Source organism: Vanessa atalanta, chromosome 24 (assembly GCF_905147765.1).
Source record: "Vanessa atalanta chromosome 24, ilVanAtal1.2, whole genome shotgun sequence".
Classification (NCBI taxonomy): domain Eukaryota; kingdom Metazoa; phylum Arthropoda; class Insecta; order Lepidoptera; family Nymphalidae; genus Vanessa; species Vanessa atalanta.
In genome coordinates this window covers 6,770,550-6,793,669 of record NC_061894.1, presented here as the reverse complement: position 1 = coordinate 6,793,669, position 23,120 = coordinate 6,770,550, and the positions used below count along the sequence as shown (strand labels likewise).

The following is a 23,120-nucleotide window of genomic DNA, read 5'->3' as shown; positions in this document are numbered from 1 at the left end:
TTGCCATAATATTATAAAAACAATTTACAAATATATCATCCAATAATATTGTTTTTATATAGTTTGGATGGATATAGTATGTAACAGAGGGTAAACTACAACCAGAACGAATATATTTTTTATAATTCTGATTTATTCAGAAAAAAAAATAAAGTGATATTTATCATACACGCAAATAAAAGCATAACGGATCAGCCGTTATGATTTTATTTGATAAGCCTTACATTATTTAATTTTATAAATGATTGTCCGTGAAAGAAAATTATTTTTGCTTGTCAAATAATCTAATTTGCTTTGAATATTTTTTATCAAATCTTTGTATCGCTGTGTAATGTAATTATAGTTATTTCGACAATTTTAAGTGTTAAATTACAAAATAGGGTCTATGTAGAGCGTGACATTTTTATAACGTTTTTTTTTTTTACATAATATGATTTATATTAACTGTAATCAATGAAGGATTATATACTACTATAAACATAATAACAAGTATGATACAGAGGATCGGAATTGCGATTCAACGGGAAAATCGTGCTAGCATTCTTGCCACCATTCCACGCGGTCAACATTTATACAGTAACTATTTTTAATTCATATTTGTATATATTTAAGCAATTAATGTTATCAATTCTTATGTTAATAAAATTACTATAAACGTATAATATACTCGTATATTAAAAGTTTAAAAGTCAAACATATTACTATTATAACAAAGGCAAGAGAAAAAATTACATTTACTTGTGTAATTCTTTTACATTTTATCAAACAAATGGTTACAAAATAATGTCGTAGTTATTTTGATAGCTGTTTCATTTAACATACACCTAAATGCTATACAATAAATATAAAAAAAAAAAACAATACATTGCCTTCAATTTTAAATTCATTGATTTAATTATTTTTTTAAAACAATAATTTTAAACGAAATTTCGTTTCGTCAAGCTGAGGGATCATTACCAATTCCTCCACCCTTAATTACGCCTCCCCCCCTCATTTCCCTGCATGTGGGTCAACTAACCGTACCCTTTAATCAACCCGACGACCAATAGTGATCCGTATATGTACCAAGAGTTGTTGCAACATGTTCCGTTTTAAAGTTTAATGTTACAAACTAAGTTACCCATTTTTTATCGATATACAAGCTGGAAAATGGATCGTCTAATGGTAAGCCAATTTCTGCCCATAGATTTTGGCTCTGTGAGAATTATTAACCATACCTTACATCGATAATGAGTCAACAACCTTGCAAACTTAAATGTGACGTCCCTCGGGCCTGTAATTACACTGGCTCAATCACCCTTAAAATCGGGTAACGACAGTACTAAGTATTGTTGTTTGGCAGTAAAATATGTGTTGATAATCTTCCGATATATCCAAGTGTTTCGTAAGACGTTTTGTTTTATTTATCGGATAATCCGGTTACTATTAAACAGGTAAATAGACTTACCTTGTTAGAGAAAGGATTCTGAGCTTATAACATCAAATCGATTTCAAATCGCCGGACATCTCAGAAGCCTTTTCGGGACGACTACTTTTCTTGACGATGTAGTTCTGTATTTTTAAGTTCACTATGAAATAGTGACGATCAAATATTTATTTCAAAACCGATCCACGCCTCATAGTTTATACAGAAATAGAAAATCAAAATATACTTTATTCAAGCAGTCTTTTACAAGCACTTTTGACGGCGGTTTATATATGAATATATTATATCCTGCCTGGAAGTCAACAAGTAAAGTATTCCTATTTGACATCATAAATAATGTTTATTTTTTTACTTTATTAGTTTCATGAGCTCAAGAGCATTCTTAAAAAATCAACGAATAAATAAAGTCCAAACGAAATTGATTTTGTTTTTTTAACAAACCAAATTCATTATAAACGGACGTATTCATTATTTTCATATTGGGTAATTATATCTGAATTTAAAGAAGTTTTTAACTTTATAAATACATGTAATTTGACTTGATGAATATAACATGTGAATACGTGAACCGTCCCAGACTCACACATCTATTAACTAATAGAAATGAAAAGGGACAGTATTCATCTTGTCACGTATCAAACATTTCATCTCAGATTGAATACTATTTTAAAGCATATATAATAGTATGTACATCTATGTAGTAATCTATATGATTTGTTTCAATAGTAATTAATAAATCTTAATAATCCCACTTTGGGCGCCAACATTTATTTACGATCAATTTATTCGAAACTCTTTTGCCGGTTTTTCTGAGGTCAGGGTATTTTTTTTCCGCACCGGTGGTAGGTTTAACTTTGATAAGACTACTTAAGTAATATATTTGTTAAATGCATTTGAATTTGAAATAAAATTTTGTTTTATTGTTATTTTTAAAACCAATAGCAATTAAATTTTGTTTTGTTAAATACTACTTTATAAGTAATTGTATACAAAAAATGTTGCAGATTATTTTTATAAAAAAAAATCACGTACAGTTAGTAAATCGTAATTGTTTTCAATTGACAACAATGAAAATAATTATGCCGTCAGAACCATGTCATATAAGTAGCTTAAATTTAATTATTTTGTTTGTCTCTAAATTATATCCGGTGTTGTCAACTAACGGCACGTTTGTTTGCGGTCCCACATTGGGTGCCAAACTATGAACATGTCAAACCACCGAACAATGAAGTAATTACATTTTGTGGAATTTAATATAAATGAAAAATGTCGCTTACGAATAAAATAATACGGACAATCCGTTAAACTTATCATTAAGTATAATATTGAGAAAGGTTAATATATTCATAAATTCAGCGCTCACATAGATAACAATTAATAAAATGCTCACAACAATGATGTTACAACTACAGAACAATAAATATAAAAAAAAAATCGAAGTGATCTTATTAAGAACATTTTTTTCTATCTTGTTATTTATGTTGAAGACCTTACATAATAAATTAAAGCGTAAGCATAATAAATTTAATCTCTTAAGTAAATATTAATACATTTATGATTTGTGCATAACAAAAATACATGTACACATTATCACTAGATACATACAAATCCCTACTCTCTATCTATCTGTATGTACGCGATAAACACAAAAACTATCGAACGGATTTTCATGCAGTTTTCTGCTATGGACGCATTGATTGATAACGGAGGTTAGACTTTAAATTCATTTTTTATAATTGCTACAATATGACGGGAAGTTTCATGCGTAAATACATAAAGGATTATAATATATTACTATATTAACGTTATTTGAAGACTTATGTAAGGAATTTAGGGAAAATAAAGATGGTTATTTTCCTGAGTAAGGCATTTATATACCCCATGCAATCCCATCAACTCTCTCCACCTCTTCTCACCTTCTCTCACATCACACCGCTACACTAGCGCATCTCCAACACCTGCTCCTCACTTCACTTTACTCGTTACTCTGTTATACTACCTGTGCGAAGTCGGGAATGTTATACATATGTAAATATAAGTTAATAAAGGGGTTTAACGGTTAATTCATTGAAAAATTATAATCACATAACAAAAAATAGGTTATGGCACGATGTTGTTTTATTCGTATATATAAATATATTGCTTAGTTACTACTTATGAGTTATGACAAGAGTATTTTATACATCATCTTCTATTTAAGACAGATTTTCCATCAGTAACATAAAGGAAACCAGTTTATGAATTTAAGAATAGTTTTAAATGTTCAATTGCTGCCTTTGTCAGTTAAAAATGTTACCACGCTTAATGCACGGAACTTTTCAACACAACCCACCTGAGCTCAAAACTCTGGTAGCAGAAGAATGTTCTCATTTACTCTTGTCTATCACTTCTATCTCGATGGCTGATCTTAAAACACTAAGCAAAGTTTCAAATTGATGAATATAATATGAGCATTACTTATTAATTGAATGACTTTTAGTCTTGAGGCTAGATATAAGGCTGCAGATCCCGAGGTCCTCGGTTCAAGCCCCAAATCGGTCCGATAAAAAGTTAATGAGTTTCCCTATCGAAATAATTTTCAGCATTAGCCCAGAAGGTGGACGTTTGTACACCCCCTACCTCGGAAATCACGTAAAGTGGTCACGGGTGGGGGGATAGAGAGTGCATTTATGGAGTGTTCCTTACAAATTTGTGCATTGTAATAATCCTGCGTAATTGACTGGTCTTCTTTGAAATTGGTCAACGTAGCTAAAATCGGTCAAGAGGATCGATAGTAAAGGTGAAACTAAAACCGTTTCAGAAAAGAAAATCCTGAGAATTACTGACGAAAAGACTCGGCGATTGTATTCGTATTTTTCTTCAGGTTTCAATATAGTGAAGAAATTCCAAACTATTTTATTCAGTAATTGAAATCGTATACATTTTCCAAAGAGTGACTCTTTTGACTTGACTCTGCAGTTGAGTTACAAGAGTAAAAAGTTAGTGTTTGTTCCTTGTGCCAATGTTATGAGTATCACAATGTTGGTTAAAATTGCTTCCCTGGATTTGTTTATAAACTGACTTTGTTAGTTATGTACAAGTAGCGTACAATCCATATAAATAAAAATAAATATCGGTAAGGTTAGAACGCGTGCATCTCAATCGATGATTCCGGGTTCAAACGCAGGCCTCATCTCTTTTATTTTCCTGTACATCATTTATGTTTATAATTCGTCTCGTACTCAACATGAAAGAAAACATCGTGAATTCTGCCGCATGTGTACACAAACCCGCAATGGAGAAGCGTGGTGGAATAAACCCAAAAAATTCCTCGAAGTGAGAAGAGGCCTTAGCCCAACAGTAAGACATTTAAAGGCTCTCACTTTGCTTTTTTATGTTTGTCCACTGAGCGTTCCTACACGATTCATCCCAATGTGACGAGACTTCGGTGAGTTATTCTGCATAACTTCACATAAAGTGAAGGTACTTAGTCCAAAAGAACAAGATTTTTTCTTTACTTTGTCCTTCAATATAATCATTATTTGTAGACCTTTATTATCTTTTCTACATTTTATTTATTTTAAGCTGAATACTCTTTTCTTTTATAATCCAGTGATTAATTATTATTTAACAGCTGTACATTTAAGTAAAAAAATCCTTTCAAGAATAAATGTATAGTAGTAATTAGAAAACTTGGTGATACTTTATGGGCACTTTTTAAGCCCAAGTGTATTGTTGTGTTTCGTTAAGATGGGTGAGTAAGAATACTTACAATTGTTGTATTCCAGTTCGAAGTGTAAGTGAGCCAGTGCAACTACAGGCACAAGGGAATAACATCTAAGTTTCTGAATTTAGTAGAGCATTGATGATACTATAACGATTAATATTTCTTACAGTATCAAAGTGTATGGGTAGTATCCCCGTCTGGGTATGTACCACCCACTCATCAGATATTCTTCCGCCAAACAGCAGTACTCAGTATTGTGTATTGTGTTCTGGTTTGAAGGGTGAGTGAGCCAGTAACTATAGGCACAGTGGACGTAACATCTTAGTTCCCAAGGTTGGTGGCGCATTGGTGATGTAAGGAATGGTTAATATTTCTTACAACGCCATTGTCTATGGGCGGTAGTGACCACTTACCATCAGGTGGCCCATTTGCTCGTCAGCCTACCGATATCATAAAAAAAAATATGGACAGTTGTGACAAATGCAAGAAACATTGATAATAGTTTTCTTCGTAAGCTGATAAGAGAGGCTATGAACCCGAAGCTATAAAAATAATAAAACTATCACTTACTGAATAGAAGTTAAACCCTATTACGACGAGTACTGGAGTGAATAATAATAAAAACTAATACAAATAATTAATTAATTGAACTCACATGCTATCTAATGCCCGTTGATGGCACTTAGTACCAACCATGTATTACATATTCAATCGTGAAAGAGGAATAATAAGTATTGTTGTGTATGTGTTAAATTATGAGTAAATCAGTGTCATTACAGTCACCCTTGAAATGCCCCTTATATAAAATCTTAGCTCCCTTTAGTGCATTTACGCTTCAAGACCGTTAATATTTAATAGTGCCATTTTTTATATTGTCCAGACAGACATATGACTTCACTCCACCTGATGGTAAGTGGAAGTGGAGTCCAAACTACGGGTGGTACTTTAAAAGTAACTCAAAAATTATGAATCGAAATTACTGAGCCAACAACTCTACAAAGTTTCCTCTCAATCTGATTGAAAACGCACGAATTCCGAGACGACAACCTTGAAAAATATATTTCATCGCACCAAAAGAACTTCCACTTGAAATTTCTTCGAAATTCAATCAAAAATATATGCACGAGCATTGTAGTCATTTGTTAATTGAAGGTAAGCCCGATTGCGGTCGAATATCGCACGACAAACGTTCATGTCAAACCACAGCACAATGAGGTAATTGTACCGTAAATTTGGCGGTTTTCATGATTATCTGATTTCAATTTGGCTTTACAGTTCGCTTGTTATGCAACATTCGGTTATGGGTATATTTTTAAAACATGTGCGGAGCTATGGTGGAGGTTATTTCAAAGGTCATGTGACAAAGGTCACAGTTTATTATATTTGGTAATAGGAAATATTATACGGGTGGTAAGTTTGAGAAGGTTACAGTGTGCTTGAATTGACGTAAACATATAATTGGTACTCACAATTAAGACCGATATTGATATCAATTTTATTTTTTAAAGAAACTACTCCTCAATAGGAGAGAAGGCTTTAGCCCAGCAGTGGGACGTTTACAGGCTTTTACTTTCATGAAAAACTTAGAAATTTTGAAGATCATCATCTCCAATTTCGTTTTGGTTCACTGAACCATGTGATGTGCGCAAAGGCAAAAATAGAAGTCAAAATCACGACATCCTTAGCTCAAGCAGACCCTTACAATTGCTTTTGATGAAACGATTTTGAATATAATATGTCTATCCTATCAAGAAGAATTCAATCTGGTAAGAATCTACTAGTTACTCTTTTATACGGATTGTATATAAACTAATTACTTACAGTTCTATTATTTTTATGTCGCACAGATAACAAATAAATAACTTTTATTATCTATCTCGATAGTCCTATTTTCTTAGCCAGAGAAACAATAAAAAATCTTGTTAACGCTTTACTTATCATTTATCGTCCCTGTAAGAAATAATTTACCTTTTGTGGATTTTATTTATTTGAAAATCTCTGAACCGATTTTGAAAAGATCATAATTGGGGTGACCATGATACTATGGGGCATCTTAAGATGATTTGAGGTCGATTTAATCATAATTATTATTAGTCAAGATATGTGTCCTAGCAGATTATATAAGAAAGATGTCCATGAGGCGATTCACTAAAAAACCAACACTTCCAGGAAATTCTATGGAGGACACAGAAGAAAGACAGGTACTTAAAACATACTATTAAAAGCACACATTCGATTCAGAAGACAAAAATATTATTTATTCAAATAGGCTCAATGCCTTTGAATCGTCATGTTACATTGTTGAATGCAACCGAAACGGTAAGTATGTCAAAGTACAATTTAACTTAAAACAAAAGAATCAATTGCAATCTTTTGTAATTTTATATAAGCTATGTATTTATTGATTTGTTATTCTTTCCAGCAGAAGAAGAGCAATCGACGGGCCTTGCAAAGTGATACGTCATGTTTACAAGAAAAATACTACCAGCAACTGAGCCAAATGCTAAAAATACCGATAGTTTTTTCCATCGTTCATTTTATGTTTGCCTGAATGTTTTTATTTCAAAGTACCATCACAGTCTATGTTTCAGGACTCTATTATACACGGAACGAAATGTTATAACTTTTGAATATCGAATACAAAAATATTTTGACTAAATGTTGAGTTCATAAATGTCCGACGTGACGTATCTACGTCGCTCATAGCGTGGGGACTTATTTGGTTATACTAGTGCTTCAATGTAAAGTAAATTTACCCACTTTAAAAAAAATATTGTAAAATCTCTTACTGTCAATTGTTGCTACTATCTTAAAAAAAAAACTGAATTATTTATATTTCAATTGATTTCTTCGAACGCCTAATATGTATGGTAAGTATTATTTACAAGTTAACCAGTAAGTTTCGTCAAGTGAATGTTGTAATTCTTCTTTCATTCTTTTGGAACAATAACCATTTTAATGCTACTATTATTTAAAAAAAAAACAGCTTATTTCACAATTCGGGACGTCCAGCGTGCTCTAATTTATAAATGGTGATCATAAATTTACCAGTTCACAGCACATTTATCATTGCATTAAAATATAAGCTTAATATCGAAAGGTTGCCAAATAATTAATACATTTCTCAGTACAAGTCGCGGACATAGACAAATTATCCGTGACTTTAATTTAAATCATGTAAATTGATGTGAAATCATTTCTTGTTGTGACATTTTTTATATGAAAACTTGTAAACAAACGATTGGATTTTTTTGTGTGAATTTCTTCATTCATTTGAAGATCACAGGAAGTTTTTGATGGTGTTTGCGTTGTTAGTGAGGAAGACGAATAATTGAGCAACTTTTGATTTGACAATTGTAGGAGCGATTTCACATTTTGATTTTCGTCGAAACCTAGCGCCCGCCTCGGCTTTGCACGGGTGCAATACTCATACTAAACATACTACAGAATCTCATCATGTCATTAGACAATACAACCGATACGTCCGTGCGTTTTTGTCGCAAAGAAGCTCTTTTGTTGTATTTATTAATGATATCATATTAGAAACCTCTAAAATTATCAGTGTTTCTCTACTATATAGTGCATGTATTATGCATATAAACCTGCCACTTGAATTACTCTATATATTAAAAATAAAACTCAAAAAAATCCGTTGTGTAATTTTAAAGATCTAAGCATACACAGGGACAGACAGACAGCGGTAAATGACTTTGTTTTATATAATTTAATGGTGATCATATATACTCGTATCACAATTGAATTGAAAAAATTATAATACGTGAAATAAAATTTTATTTAAATTGTACCCCTTTGCGAGAGTGTGAGATGAGGCATAGTTAAAGGTTATATAAGGTAGGAGAAGGAGAAAAATAAAGACAGAATGTGTACAAAATATATATTACAAATACATTATATTAAATGAAATAAATATTTATAGTTAACGTTCATACTGCCAATGACCGAAACAAATCAAACTGAAAAATCAATAACGCGTTGTTGGCATTTTTTTTTCCAATAAGGTCAAGGAATTTTTCAGATTAGTCTAATTTTTTGGATCCTTCGAATTATTTTATGTGATACTTTAACTAGCGGTGAACCACGGTCGAATTTCGAACACCTATTGGTCAAAATTCGACCTCTAGTTCAATCAAATACGACAATTGGTTACAAATCGAATAAGCTTTTTCTTCAAACGAAATCGACAATCACTATATGAATTTGTCTAGGTTCGTTCAGACATAAATTTTCATCAAAATAAGTCAATTTTTTACGGAATTCTAGAAAAAAAAGCAATTCATAGCTTAGCTACATTAATATTATAAATTCAAAACTTTAATGTTGAATCCATATCATACATTTTTTAATCAAGTTGATATTCTGCTTTTTCCAATTGGACAGTATTTCTTAAATGACAAAGAATATTTGACTTGAGACAATCGTATAGATCAAAATTCCTAAGATATCCATAATGGGAATCAGGTGTCCGTAATAGCGCTCACGCAATTACCTCCTTTGTTATTTGAGACTAAAGTAATCTCAGAAACAGATATACTTAGGACATTAGGTAATTCAATAATGGTAATGGCCATAATCTTGACGTCACTTACATATTTTCAGACGGCATAAGCTACATGTGAAGCGAATAGCGAACCTTCATGTAAAAAATGGTTGTTATAAGCATTCGCATTTTTCGTTACAAAAAGTAGCCCTCATAGATCAGATCAGAAATTGTGAAGCTTACGTTGATCCTTTGCTCCACGACTGAATGAATAACGTAAGGAATTACTTACCGTACCTTAAAAAAAATTCTCAACGCACATAATGATACCAATGATAATAATGATGGTAATGATTGTTTCTGGGCTAAATTTGACCACGGCAGCCATGCTTAAGACATACTGTTATTAGTATGTACTCTCCCAAGCCTAAAAAAGAGCGAAAAGCCGTCGGTTTCATATTACGGTATTACCTAGCCCACATCCAAAATTTGTTGAAGGGAACACTAACAGCGTCAGGTTGGTGGCTGACTGTAAATTATTTCCATACAGCTTACAAACGGTGCCGAAATCAAATAGTAAATTATGTATAATGGAATCATTTATTAGAATTTCCAATAGTGTTGGTCTCTTATCGTGACCTGGTTTAATTTCAGCATTGGCATCATATGTATTAGTATTTACATCGTGTTAAATACAAGTGCCTCGTTGACCTTCTTACAGATATTTAGGAAAAACAACTCAATACAAAAGCACCATGCTTTCTTTTAAAAACCCCCACGATGGCCGAAGGCCAATGGCCAGACCCATATCCAACGGCAACTTTGTAGGTATCTGCTCATGCAGCGTCTTCCGATTCGTGGTTGACACTCAAAAACCTTCCGGTCCCACGGGCCATCAGTACTTAGTATAAATGGTACGATTTCGAAATAGGAGTTATCTTTCTTTTAAAATAAAAATATTTTTATTTTTTGACATCCTTATTTTGTTTTCTCAACTTAGTTGTAACAACCCTAAAGTATATTTATTTGGCCCAAGCCTAAAGCCACCATTAAGCATAATCATAGTTTCGCCCAGTCATTACATAATTCCGAGAAATTCGGTACAAAAAGAACATTCATATAAAAAAAGTAATAAATCTATGAATCAGAAAGTGTAATTTCGTAAACCAATAGAAACTTGAACAAACAAGCGTTATCTGATCCAGTGAGGTGGAACTAAAAAAATGTTGTTCGGTTTGCGACAAAAGGCTCTTTAGGGTACCGTTGTCGTTTATATTTTTTTTATAGTTTGCGGGACGGGTATTCCGTGATAAGTGATCCCGCCTATAGAATGGCGCTGTCTGAAGTAATAACCATTCCTTACATCGTCAATTCACCACTAACTTTGGGAATGATGTTATCTCCCTCCCTTGTGCCCATATATTTGGTGGTAGAATATATGATGAGTGGGTTTTACTCAGACAGGCCCTACCACCGATTAAAAAATCCTCTGTATTTTATTGTTGCTAGATTTTTTTAATTTATTGAATAAAATTAATAGATTAAAACCAGTATCACTGCTCAGGTAAACCCTCAGATCAGCCATCAAGTCGTTACAATGTAGGTACCCCCATTTGGGACAATTTCATCCGACATATCGGTACTTTTGAGTTTCCAAGATTAGTGGCGTATAGCGTAAGCAATGGTTAATATATCTCACAGAGCCATGTCCATTAGTAATTAACACTCACTATCGAGTGAGCTTTGTTTATTTCGTCTGAATATTATAACTAAAAAATAGAGAACTGCTTCCGTTTTTTCCGATACGAAGAAAATCAAAATATACCTATTCGTGGTGCGTAAACTTTGACATTTAAAACGAGTGCAGTTTCCGTTTGCAAACTTGCTCCCCTAACCGTATTGATTGTGTTCTAGAGTTGTGTATTGTAGAAGCCTTGTTTTTGAAAGCAATACAAATATTTAATTAATTCGAATTATCTTTTACGTAACATTGTGTCCTTGTGTGTGTGCTTCATAAATCAAACAATGGAATATTGATTTTAATTATCACTACACATTCTTGATCAATATTTTAGGTTTTTGTTCTATTTTTAAAAACAAAAAAATCATAATAATTGTGGATAAAGATTTTAAAGCGATCTTGTGGCTCCGAAGAGACGGAGTGCGCCTCGCTGGTTTGTTTAAGAAGAGAGAAAGCATCTCTAAACGGTCAAGTGCCAGGTTTTTTTCTTAAATTTGGATGGTTACTAACACATATAGTAAGAGATGGTTACTAACACATATAGTGTTGGTAGTTACAAGGCGTGTTTTATCGGGTATTTCGATTTGTCGGCACCGATGAATACCTCATATCCCATCTTCATATGAAATGCTTTAATTTAATTAATTATATATATTTTTATTTGAAATATATTTACTTGGTTGTAGGGCTTTATGAAAGCCCGTCTGGGTACCATCCACAGATCAGATATTCTACCGCCAAAAAACAGTACTCAGTATTGTTGTGTTCCGGTTTTTAGGGTGAGTGAGCCAGTGTAACTACAGGCACAAGGGACATAACACCTTGGTTCCCAAGGTTAGTAGCGCATGTGCAATAGAAGGAATGGTTAATATTTCTTACAGCGCCATTGTCTATAGGAGGTGGTGATCACTTACCATCAGGGGCAATATGCTCGTCCGCCAACCTATGCCTTAAATAAATATATATATATATATATATATATATATATATATATATATATATATATATAAATAAATTATTATCGCCCCTCAAGGCCCACTAAGTCGTATGTCGTGTCGGCAAACGGCACGATGCTTTTTTCTCTCTTATATATATATTATTATTATTATTGTTACGTTGCTTATTTACAAAAATAATATATTTAATAGATTTACTTTAATTAAAAATTATTTCATTAACTATCAATTTAAGGGTTTCACATCTCCCATTCGGGATGCCCTAAGGGACTGGACTAATTAAAACTCGGTGTACCTACATACAAATCTTATTGGTGAGCGATAGTAACTACTAAACTCCTACTCCTCATTTCAAAATCAGTGATCGCTCTAAACTTATTGTATTGTGTTTTTTAAAACCTACTAAAATAAGCAATTTAATCTCGATATAGATATAAAGAGCCGAGATGGCCCAGTGGCTAGAACGCGTGCATCTTAACCGATGAATTCGGGTTCAAACCCAGGCAGGCACCACTGAAATTTCATGTGCTTCATTTGTGTTTATAATTCATCTCGTGCTCGGCGGTGAAGGAAAACATCGTGAGGAAACCTGCATGTGTCTAATTTCAACGAAATTCTGCCACATGTGTATTCCGCCAACCCGCATTGGAGCAGCGTGGTGGAATATGCTCCAAACCTTCTCCTCAAAGGGAGAGGAGGCCTTTATCCCAGCAGTGGGACATTTACGGGCTGCTAATGCTAAAAAAAAAATTAGATATAAATATTCCTTTAACATATGACGCACTTTAATACGTCAATAATATTAAACTGCTACTTAAAATTTCTCAAAATCATAATATATAAACATAAAGGCCTAATAAACGCATAAGCTCACTTACCTTAACATTATACTTCAATGAAATTAAATTCGTTAATGTATTTTTTTTTTTTAAATTACATAACAATCAAATATAAAAGGGCTAATAAACGCATAACCCCACATATATGTTGTGTCGGTTTTAAGTAAAGCCTTGTTCACGTTAAATATTGAGAATATTGACGATCACTCAGCCTGAGTACATACATACGTCTTTATAAAAACATTTTAGTCTATTTCCACGTGTGCCCGTAAACATGCTTTGTGCGCTGTGAAACAGATGCATATCAAAACGTCTAGTACGTATTATTATTTTAAGCGCTTAAAGTGCTGTGTTTTCTTGTGTGGACCAATTCGTTTATACTATTTTACTCGAGCAAATAATCCTTTTGCCTCACGAATAATTCAAACAGCACTTCGTTCCTGCTAACTTTTATACAAACAATTAATTTAGATTTAAGTTTTTTTCGAGTTGATAGGACAAGTGGATTTATATCGAAGTACGCTTGTTTGAATTTAGACGAACATCAATACTAAATATTACAATAATATGCTTGATTTTTTTTTTAATAATTCGACCGTGGTGTTCTGAAATGTACCCACAGATTGGTTAAAAAAGTGTTAAGATTTTAACCATTTTTGAAGGGACCCTTTTAAATAATATATTATTACCATATATTTAAGAAACATTTCGTGTAAGAAATAACGTATTAATGATTATCTTTTAATGGCACAATTAATCTCTGGAAAATATCTCAAAAATGCCTACACGCTTCGAATGGAACTCTGCGACATGCATGTTAACCTTCTACTGCGTGGAGCAAGAATAAGTTTTAAAACTCCTCGAGGAGAGACGAGACTAATATGAGAATATAGGCGGGTTGTTACTTTACTTACTTTTTGTAAACTATAACATAAAGTTTTTTCGTTTAAACAAAAAAGTCATAAGAATGTTTTTGGCAATGAAAGAGTGTGAGTTAATAATGTGTGGGTTAATAAATCTCTTCCCCACGGCTCTGTTCGTATTAACCTTCAAGGCTAGGCTAGGCTAACTTTACGTCAATTTTCATTAAAATATTTTAGAAATAGTTGGTACAGTTTTGGTGGTTTAAAATTATTAGTATATATTTAAGTTTGGTTCTATTTCATTTCTGGCATCTTAATATAACTTCGAATTGAAATTGTGTAATAAGCACTCACCATTTTTGTGTCCATAATAACCCGTGCCAGAGGACGAGCCGCTTCCAGTGGACCCTTGCTGAGGCCTGCCCTCGTCTTCCTCGAGAGGCAGCGATGGCTCCATATTGTTGGCACTAGCACATCACTACACTACACAACACGACCACTTGTTATCTGGAAAGGAAAAGGGAGTTTTAGTACTCATGGTGCTATATTATATTTTCTATCTATTTCTATCTATGCGTCTACATAGACTGTTGGCCACTAAATACACGCACACTAGCAAAGTACACACACACCAAGATAACAAAGTTATTATTCATACAAATTAAAAGTAAATCTTTTTTAAAATATATATTCGAGAGCTGAAATGTATAGTGGATTTCGTATAGGTGATATTAACACGTCTTTTCATTATTTTTAAAATCGAGTAACATATTTATATTAAAAAAAAAAATACGTTCATAACTTTATCACAAAACTAAGTAAGTACGTTAACATACTAATTCTATGCTATAAGATGTTTTACTATTTTAGTGGTGATATATAGTTAAGTTAGTACAAGAGGTATAGCTTAAGTTTCAAACGTGTAACTTAAGTTAAGCTTTGGTGTATATAATTACACCGGCTCACTCAAATTTCCTGACCGAGAACTACATGAATCTTTGTTGCTTAAACTTGGGATATTCATTGAATGTCTAGCTATTTTCGCCTGCACTAAACGCAGGTTAGAGATGAATGAGCTATCTAACAGTTTTTTTTTTTATAAAAGGACCATTGCGTCCATTCATTAGTTCAAACTTAACTAATAACAAATAATAATACTAGAATGAATTTCACCTTACTCTAATAGTCCGAAACCCACTTTGCGGACGTCCTCGTAAATTAATACACATATATAACATTTAAGTATATACATAATATTTTAAATTCACATTGTTATTTTTATTACTATAAGTATTTATAACGGGGTATTTATCAAGTTTTTTTTTTTATTAATTTTATTGTTCACGAGAACAAGACATTCGTAGATAACTAACAGTATTTAAAACGGGATATTTACCATGTTTTTTATTTTTATTTGTCGAAGCTCGATATTTCGACATTATCTACGAATGTCTTGTTCATGAGTCTCGTGAAAATACTGTTAGCAATAAAAATAACCATGTTAATTTAAAATCTTATTCGTAGATAATGTCGAAATATCGAGCTGCACTAAATAAAAATAAAAAGACATGGTAAAAATCCCTTATAGTAATTTAAGTACATACACAGTCACATCTTTAATTATTTTGGTTATACGGAGTTTTTATTATTATATGTAGATAAGTAAAAAGTACATATTATATTAATAATATTCCAACTAGATGACTCTCGAGACATAATTATTATAATGCAAAGTTTAACATACTACCAAAGGCAAGGATGCCACAAAAGACAAAATAGCACCAAATTTCAACCAATGGGTAGCTACCGAAATATTTATCAACAGAAACACCTTGAACCCCGGTCCCAGAAGACCCCAGAGTCCACTGCCTTACAACACAGTCCCTAGAAGAACGAGGCAGACGTATGATCAAAAACGCGCTTTTAAGGTCATATAAGTATGTTAACTGACAAGAGTCACCTGCTGGTTAATGGTCACCACTGCTATTTGTTATTGGTAGTATAAAAAATATTAATCTCCTCTTATTTATTTTATATTATCCGGGTGGACATATGAATCCACTCCACCTGATGGTAAGTGGAAGTGAAATTCAAACGCGAATACGACTAGTACAGTCAGCAAGAATGAGCTGCACCAGTCGCCCTCGCCATGCCTCGTTTGAAGGCATCCAGGTTATAAGAATTATTTATTCATATTACCAATGTACCACTAATCTACACTACTGCTTAAATTTGCGTTAGAATAACTGATGAGTGGATGGTATGGACCCAAACAAAAGCCTCCCGCCAAGAATTGTATGTGTTTGAACCAAGCAGCAACCAGATAAGATTCTCATTGCACCAAACAGTTCTACATATTTTTCGAGTATTACACATTAAATTGCTCGCATTTTTTACATACAACTACCCGTCCCGGCTTTACACGGGTACAATGAGAGTAAAATTAGGATAAATTATTATACAATTTTTGTATTAAATAACAAAAATGAAAAAATATTTTTTTTTTATTAGTTGAAACTCGGATCTTTTTTATACATATTTTCCTATAAAGGGCATGTATTACACGTGTAGATTTTCCTCTCAAATCACACTATTTGTTGGTAAAAACCGCATCAAAATCCGTTGCTTAGTTCGAAAGATCTAAACGTACAGACAACGGGAAGCGACTTCGTTTTCTAATGAACAGAAATAGCCTTGACCGTACTGTTAATATGCTTCGAGGTAGAATAATAAATCAAGGGTAAATCCTAGCCTAGCGCAATATTAAGATTTATGTGAGGAACACTAGGCATTTAGAAACAGTGTTAACATCCTGCAGTAATAAAACTATTATTATATTTCTTTATATAGTAACAGCCTGTAAATTTACCTCCTCTCCTCTCCCTTCGAGGAGAAGGTTTTTGGAGCATATTCCATCACGATACTCCAATTGTTGGATACACAAACACATTCTTTTAAATGCGATAAAAAATAACTAAAAAAAATCAGTCTGTAATATCATTATAAAGGAAGAGGTTAGGAAAATATTCTAACAACTGGATTGGTAGATATAGACATGTGGCAGATTTTCATCCAATATATGCAAATTTCCTCACGATGATTAACAGCCGATCTCGAGATAAATAAACAAGTTTAACAGGGATGTGCAATCGATTTGGTCTTAAAGTTCTAACAAGGAAACATTTTGGCTCAAGTAACTAAACTTTTATAAAATATATAAGGCGTTGATTGTCAAAATATATAAATAAAATAATTTATTTTCTTATAAAATTAAATACTGCGCTACCTGTCTATGATTTTCGATATATTCTACATTGCGGTGGTAACTAAAATTTAATCTTGTAAAATGTCGATTCATAAGTTTTCCGATTTTATTTACATTTTTATAATAAACTAATTCTAAAAAAAAGTAAAAAAATCAAGATTGTATAAAGAAATAACTTTTCCAAGAAAAAAAAAACAAATAATTCGAAATTCAAAATCAGAAATATAGTATTATTACAAAAATGGCACTCGTTTTCTAAATCATATCATACAATAGTACTCATTACCTGTATCTAAAGCTCTATAGACATAAACTGGCTAAGATTCATTAAAAAAAACACCATAATTAAAACACAGATTAAAAAAACAATTTCGATTCACAAATTCGAACCGTCGAAACTAGTAAATTGAAGCGCGGGTGTTTTAAATTTTGAAGCAGCGTTCTAATATTAAAACGGTTGTTTTCGACGCAGCTTGCAATAAACTGAGCACTCTGTGTGGAGCGCCACTATTTTTACAGATGTTCTAAAAGTAGGCCAGGAGCTGAATATATGTATACCTATATACGAGTATGTATCTAATTTAATCTTTTATTAATTTTTTTATTGTTATTAATATTTGAACATTAATAAAATAAGTTAGTAACTTTTAAATGCCTGAACATTTTTGGATGTATGGAGTATCGATAGAATACTTACACCATTTCGAGTGACACTGGCTATAAATTCAATCAAGTTTTTATTTTTATTTTGTACATAATAAATATTTTTTCGAGTATAAGTTCTTCTTTCAACAGTCGCTAATAACGCGTAGTAATAAATTACCTAAAAATAACACGATGCTAATTAAATTTTAATCTCACACGCGTTTACCCTGTAATTTATACTGGAAGTATTTTAATTATTACATTCATATTATAATGAAATTATTCTAACACGGGATAATTACTGTAATTAGTATGTGTAAAAAATGTTTTAATTATTCAATAATTATTGTTAAATTCAATTTCCTTTGAAATCTGAAAGAAATTTCAAAACGTGCTCCAGGTATACGTTTTATTGAATAAATTTGCGTAGTTTTTTAATTAAAACAAATGTAATAAGATATAATTTTACATCGCCAGCTCTCTGTCTTTTCCGATTCTGGCAAAGTTCCCGCGAAAATTTTGACATTTCAAGTGAAAAAGCGCGTTTTATAACGTACATCATTTTAGTAGAAATTAAAAAAAAAAACCTAACACATTTTGTTTTGTAAAATTTATTGTGTCATTATTTCAAATATACACAGAAATATCTATTAGGAAAGTATCGGTTTAGTTTAAAAATGTTAATGTTTGGCTGTAAAGTTTGTGCCTTGCGCTCTAACAAACTTCATGCTTTAGAAAAAAATGCTTTTATTTAATGTTTAATTATTTAAAAATGGAAATGTTAACTTGTATTATTTTCACAAAAGTTTTTTTTTTTGTAATTTTAACTATTAGTTAGACGCATTTTTTTTTCTTTACAATAAATAGATTTATTGTTCGCAATTTTATCCATGTATGAAGAGGGAGGGGAGGCTTTTCTATACCTCTGACAACGTTAAAGGTGTGAAAGCTTAACAAAAAAAAAGAAATTAAAATCTTTTATCTTTATAATATTAGTAGTACGATAGATTTTATAAATATTTTTCATGCATTATGTTTAAACACCAAGTCCTAGCAAATACGCTCTCCGGATACGTTTAAATATTTGCCTTTCAAATACACTTCATGACAATTTAATTATAAACATATACTTAGAAGAAATAATAAAACTTATATATAAAAATTTTCATGAAATGTCCTTTAGTTAAAAACAAAACTGCAGATATTTATAAAAGAAAAAAAAATTAAATACTGGTATGGTGCGTACGTACGTTCTTTGTTTAATTTTGCATTTCCTATAATATATATATATATTTCAATATGATAATTGATTTATTGAAATATTAAAAAAAATATTCAAAGTCCTTTGAAATATCGTACGGCGCTTTGGTTGAACTCGCTGCTCCTACTGATTGCTCGTGCTACTAAAGAAATCTACGTTTATATGTACTATACATTTTTACATCATATACATACTATACTATTCTAAATATCTTACAGGCAACTCTTACGATTTGAGCATTGAGCATTAGCAACCTGTAAATTTCCCACTGCTGGGCTAAAGGCCTCCACTCCCTTTGAGGAGAAGGTTTGAAGCATATTCCACCAAGCTGTTCCAATGCGGGTTGGTGGAATACGCATGTGCCAGAATTTCGTTGAAATTAGACACATGCAGGTTTCCTCACGATGTTTTCCTTCACCGCCGAGCACGAGATGAATTATAAACACAAATTAAGCACATGAAAATTCAGTGGTGCCTGCCTGGGTTTGAACCCGAAATCATCGTCTAAGATGCACGCGTTCTAACCACTGTGCCATCTTGGTCTTACGATTGAACAGTCCAAAACACAGACAACATTAATGCATTTGTAAAATTAATACATTCTACATAAATATGGTACCTACTTCTCTAATTTGTAATATATTAATTAATATGTAATTAAGCATAATGTCAAATAAATACGTTAAATTGCATGATAATGAATAATTTTTTTTTCTAAGCGCCATGACTGTAATGGTACAAATTTAATGTAAAAATACTTAGCAGTTTTTGCATGATACACGTCCACAAAAACTGCGATCTTCTTGTAGATTCATCAAGTAATTTTTCAAGTTATACCCTTATTTCGACCGGCAGTGTACGAACGATTCATATAAGGTAACAGATTGAAGTGTACGAAATGTAGCTTCTATTTTATTCAGAAGTTTTAAGTGTTCTTAGTTTTATAATGACTCCACACATTATTGACTGCCTCGTTGGTCTAGTGACTATATATAAGGCTACTGATCCCGAGTCCCCAGTTTCTGGGTTCAAGCCCCAGAACGGGCCGATGGAAATTTATTGGGTTTTCCTGTCGAAAAATTCTCAGTAACAGTCTGGCGTCCATAAGTTGGAAGCGTGTACACTCTTTGCCTCGGAAAGCATTTAATGCCATTAGTCCTCCGCCTGAACAATGGTCACCTCAACATCAACACGTTTCTAATGGTCTCGGATTTGCCGTTGCACAAAAATATGAACCTGTGTTGCCACACACATTTGTGCACTATAATATGCCCTGCGTAGTGACCTGGTCTCCCATGAGATTGGAAGTTGTGACCGACAGTTCAGTCATAGTCCCATATAGAAATATGTACATACACATTAAGCCGAGATGGCCCAGTGGTTAGAACGCGTACATCTTAACAGATGATTTCGAGTTCAAACTCAGACGAGCACTACTAAATTTGCAGGTCCTTAATATGTGATTAGAATTAATTTGATCCGGAAAAGAAAACATCGTCCGAAAACCTTGATTTGACGGATGCGAATCAGCTACGTGTATTTACCATGCATTAAAAGAGCGTGGTGGATTAAACTCCAACCTTTTCCTCAGTATGGTTTACTTTCTATTACTATCTGTCGATAGATTGATATTTTTAATCTATTCAAATTTCCGAGCCAATGTCCGTTTCGACGTTTGTTTGTAAATCTATTTCATTAAATACATACGGTACTCTGTCTAGCTTCATTTTTCCCATTTCCATTTTGACGTCGATCCATCAATATCGTTTTGTCGCTTTTAAAAAAAGCTCCTGGCTGTTGGTGTAATATCACATAAACTATTAAATTTTTCAGTCAAGTCAGTAAAGAAAGTAATAGAGTCTCATAATTTAAGCACATGAAAATTCAATGGTGGTTATTTGGAGCCCGAAATCATCGGCAACGACTAACGAGCTCCGAATACTACGCCTGACAGATATGTAATTGTATAGTATCTGATTTTATATTTTAAAGTCAAAGGCGAATATATTTCGACTACTTTAATTTTGAAACAAAATGAACAAAACTAACTTAATGTCATCTTCAAATAGCTGGCATTGGCAAGTGACTCTCAAATCTGACCTGTCAAGCCTGATGGTAAGATGTCAGAACCACCCATTGGTGCCGCAGGAATGTGAACCATTCCTTGCATTGTCAAAGGGTCGATGTGCCGCCCACATTGGGAATGATGACGTTATGTCTCTTGTGTCTCTGTGAGTTATGAGGGTTCTTACACAAAGCCTAACCACCAAAATAGACGCACAATACTTACCTGTTAATCTTAATTTCAAAATCTATTAAACAGTACATTTGGGTTCAATGATAAGCTCAAGAGATGGTGCTGTACGCATTTAAATCTATCTATAAAAAATATGTTCAGTTATATTAATATGTTTAAAATGTATATTGATTAGTATTAAATATTTAGATTAATGATTTAATAAAATAATTAATGATTCGTGTCGTAGGGTACTTGGCGTGTAAGGTATAATAATAAATTTTATTATTAACACTTTCGTCTAAGGGAAATTAGTGCGATGGGAAGCTGTTAATTTTCTTTTATTAAAATACATTTTGGGCAATGTAACTTTAGACGTTACGATATTTTCATTTTAAGTTTTCGTTTAATTAAATTATTTGTACGGCTTTTGTTTGTGCTTCCGCCAAGTGTTGAAAATATAGCCTATATTCGGCACATATAAGGGAAAATTCTAGTAATACATTATGATTTTTTTTTTTTTATCTGTATGTTAAGAACCGATTACACTTTTTTTTTAATAAATAGAGTGGGGTTGGAGTAGGCTAACCGTAGTCGGGGTACATGTCAGTCACCTCCTCGTGGTGTACCCTGGGTAACTGGGCCGGCTTGAGCTTGCTCGTCGGCCACGGCTAAGACTGGCGGGAGGGATGCCGCGGGCTTGCTCCTGGTACGTCCCTGATCGGCGTCAGGACGGACCATGTGAGTGGCCTCGTTGGCTAGGAGGGAGTGGGAGGGCTCGCTACTCGAACCTCCCGGGTGTTTTACACCGGCGGTCAGCGGCGGAGCCTACCATCTTATCCGCCGCAGGGCGTCAGCTTCGTTGACGCCCAGCCTCCAGTGGCGGACTCGGGGGAGTTCGCCATATTCCCGCGTGGAGGATGAGGGGGAAGGCGCGCACTAGGCGCGCTTTCCATGAATATTCAGCCGCCTTACGGCGGCTGCCGCTGGCGGGGTCGCGGTTGCATGCCCTTGGCGATCCCGTGGCCTCACCATTCGGCGGCATGGTGGAAACCCGAGGATGGTTTTAGTGGGTAGGACAGGGCATTAGCACTAGCGTGCCCTGGCATGGGGCATTAGTTCCCGGTTGAGTCCCACATACCCGTCCCGGTCCCCCGACCGGGCGGCATGCGTAAATGGATTTCCTCCTCGTTAAACAAAAAAAAAAAAGGCTAACTGTAGTCAGGCTGAAATGAGTCTGACTGATTTACCATGATCGAAAATGACTATCACCGTCCATCTAAATAATACCGGAGAACTTGTACGTACGTAACGGGTGCTTTGGGAATGAAGTTTAAAGTTTCTTTAAGAATTCTACAATTCATATAGATACACAAAAACATTTGCTATCTATATTTAAAATAAAAATGTCGAGTTAAAAACATCTAACAGTCTCTATCAAATCAAATCAACTTAATAAAATTTTGCTATGGGTACGTAACGTAGGTTAGCTCTAGGGTTTTGCTTTATTCATCTCCTAACATGGTTAAATAGGGGATGAAAGTGTGCTTATAAATTCCTTATGTGTGATATTAGAAATATGAAAGGTCGGAAACATCGGTATTAAGACTTCCGTTAACGAGTTAAAGCATTTTTCAAACTCATCCAGTAAGAAGGTGAAATTTAAGATGAACGTTTGTACGGA

At 33.3% G+C, this 23,120-nt stretch overlaps 1 protein-coding gene across 4 annotated transcripts in view; it reads right to left on the bottom strand.

The window, feature by feature from the left end:
* Window positions 1-23,120, bottom strand: part of LOC125073499 (KH domain-containing, RNA-binding, signal transduction-associated protein 2-like) — a 275,976-nt gene that overhangs the window by 144,954 nt on the left and 107,902 nt on the right. For 3 of the 4 annotated variants that reach the window (XM_047684353.1, XM_047684356.1, XM_047684355.1), the window contains exons 1-2: window positions 17,581-17,754; window positions 14,384-14,536 (exon numbers count right to left, since the gene is read on the bottom strand). In XM_047684353.1, the coding sequence (XP_047540309.1) occupies window positions 14,384-14,486 (103 nt within the window). In that variant the 5' untranslated portion in view covers window positions 14,487-14,536; window positions 17,581-17,754. Of the gene's footprint in view, window positions 1-14,383; window positions 14,537-17,580; window positions 17,755-23,120 lie in introns of those variants that run through there. The other variant, XM_047684354.1, reaches the window with a different exon arrangement.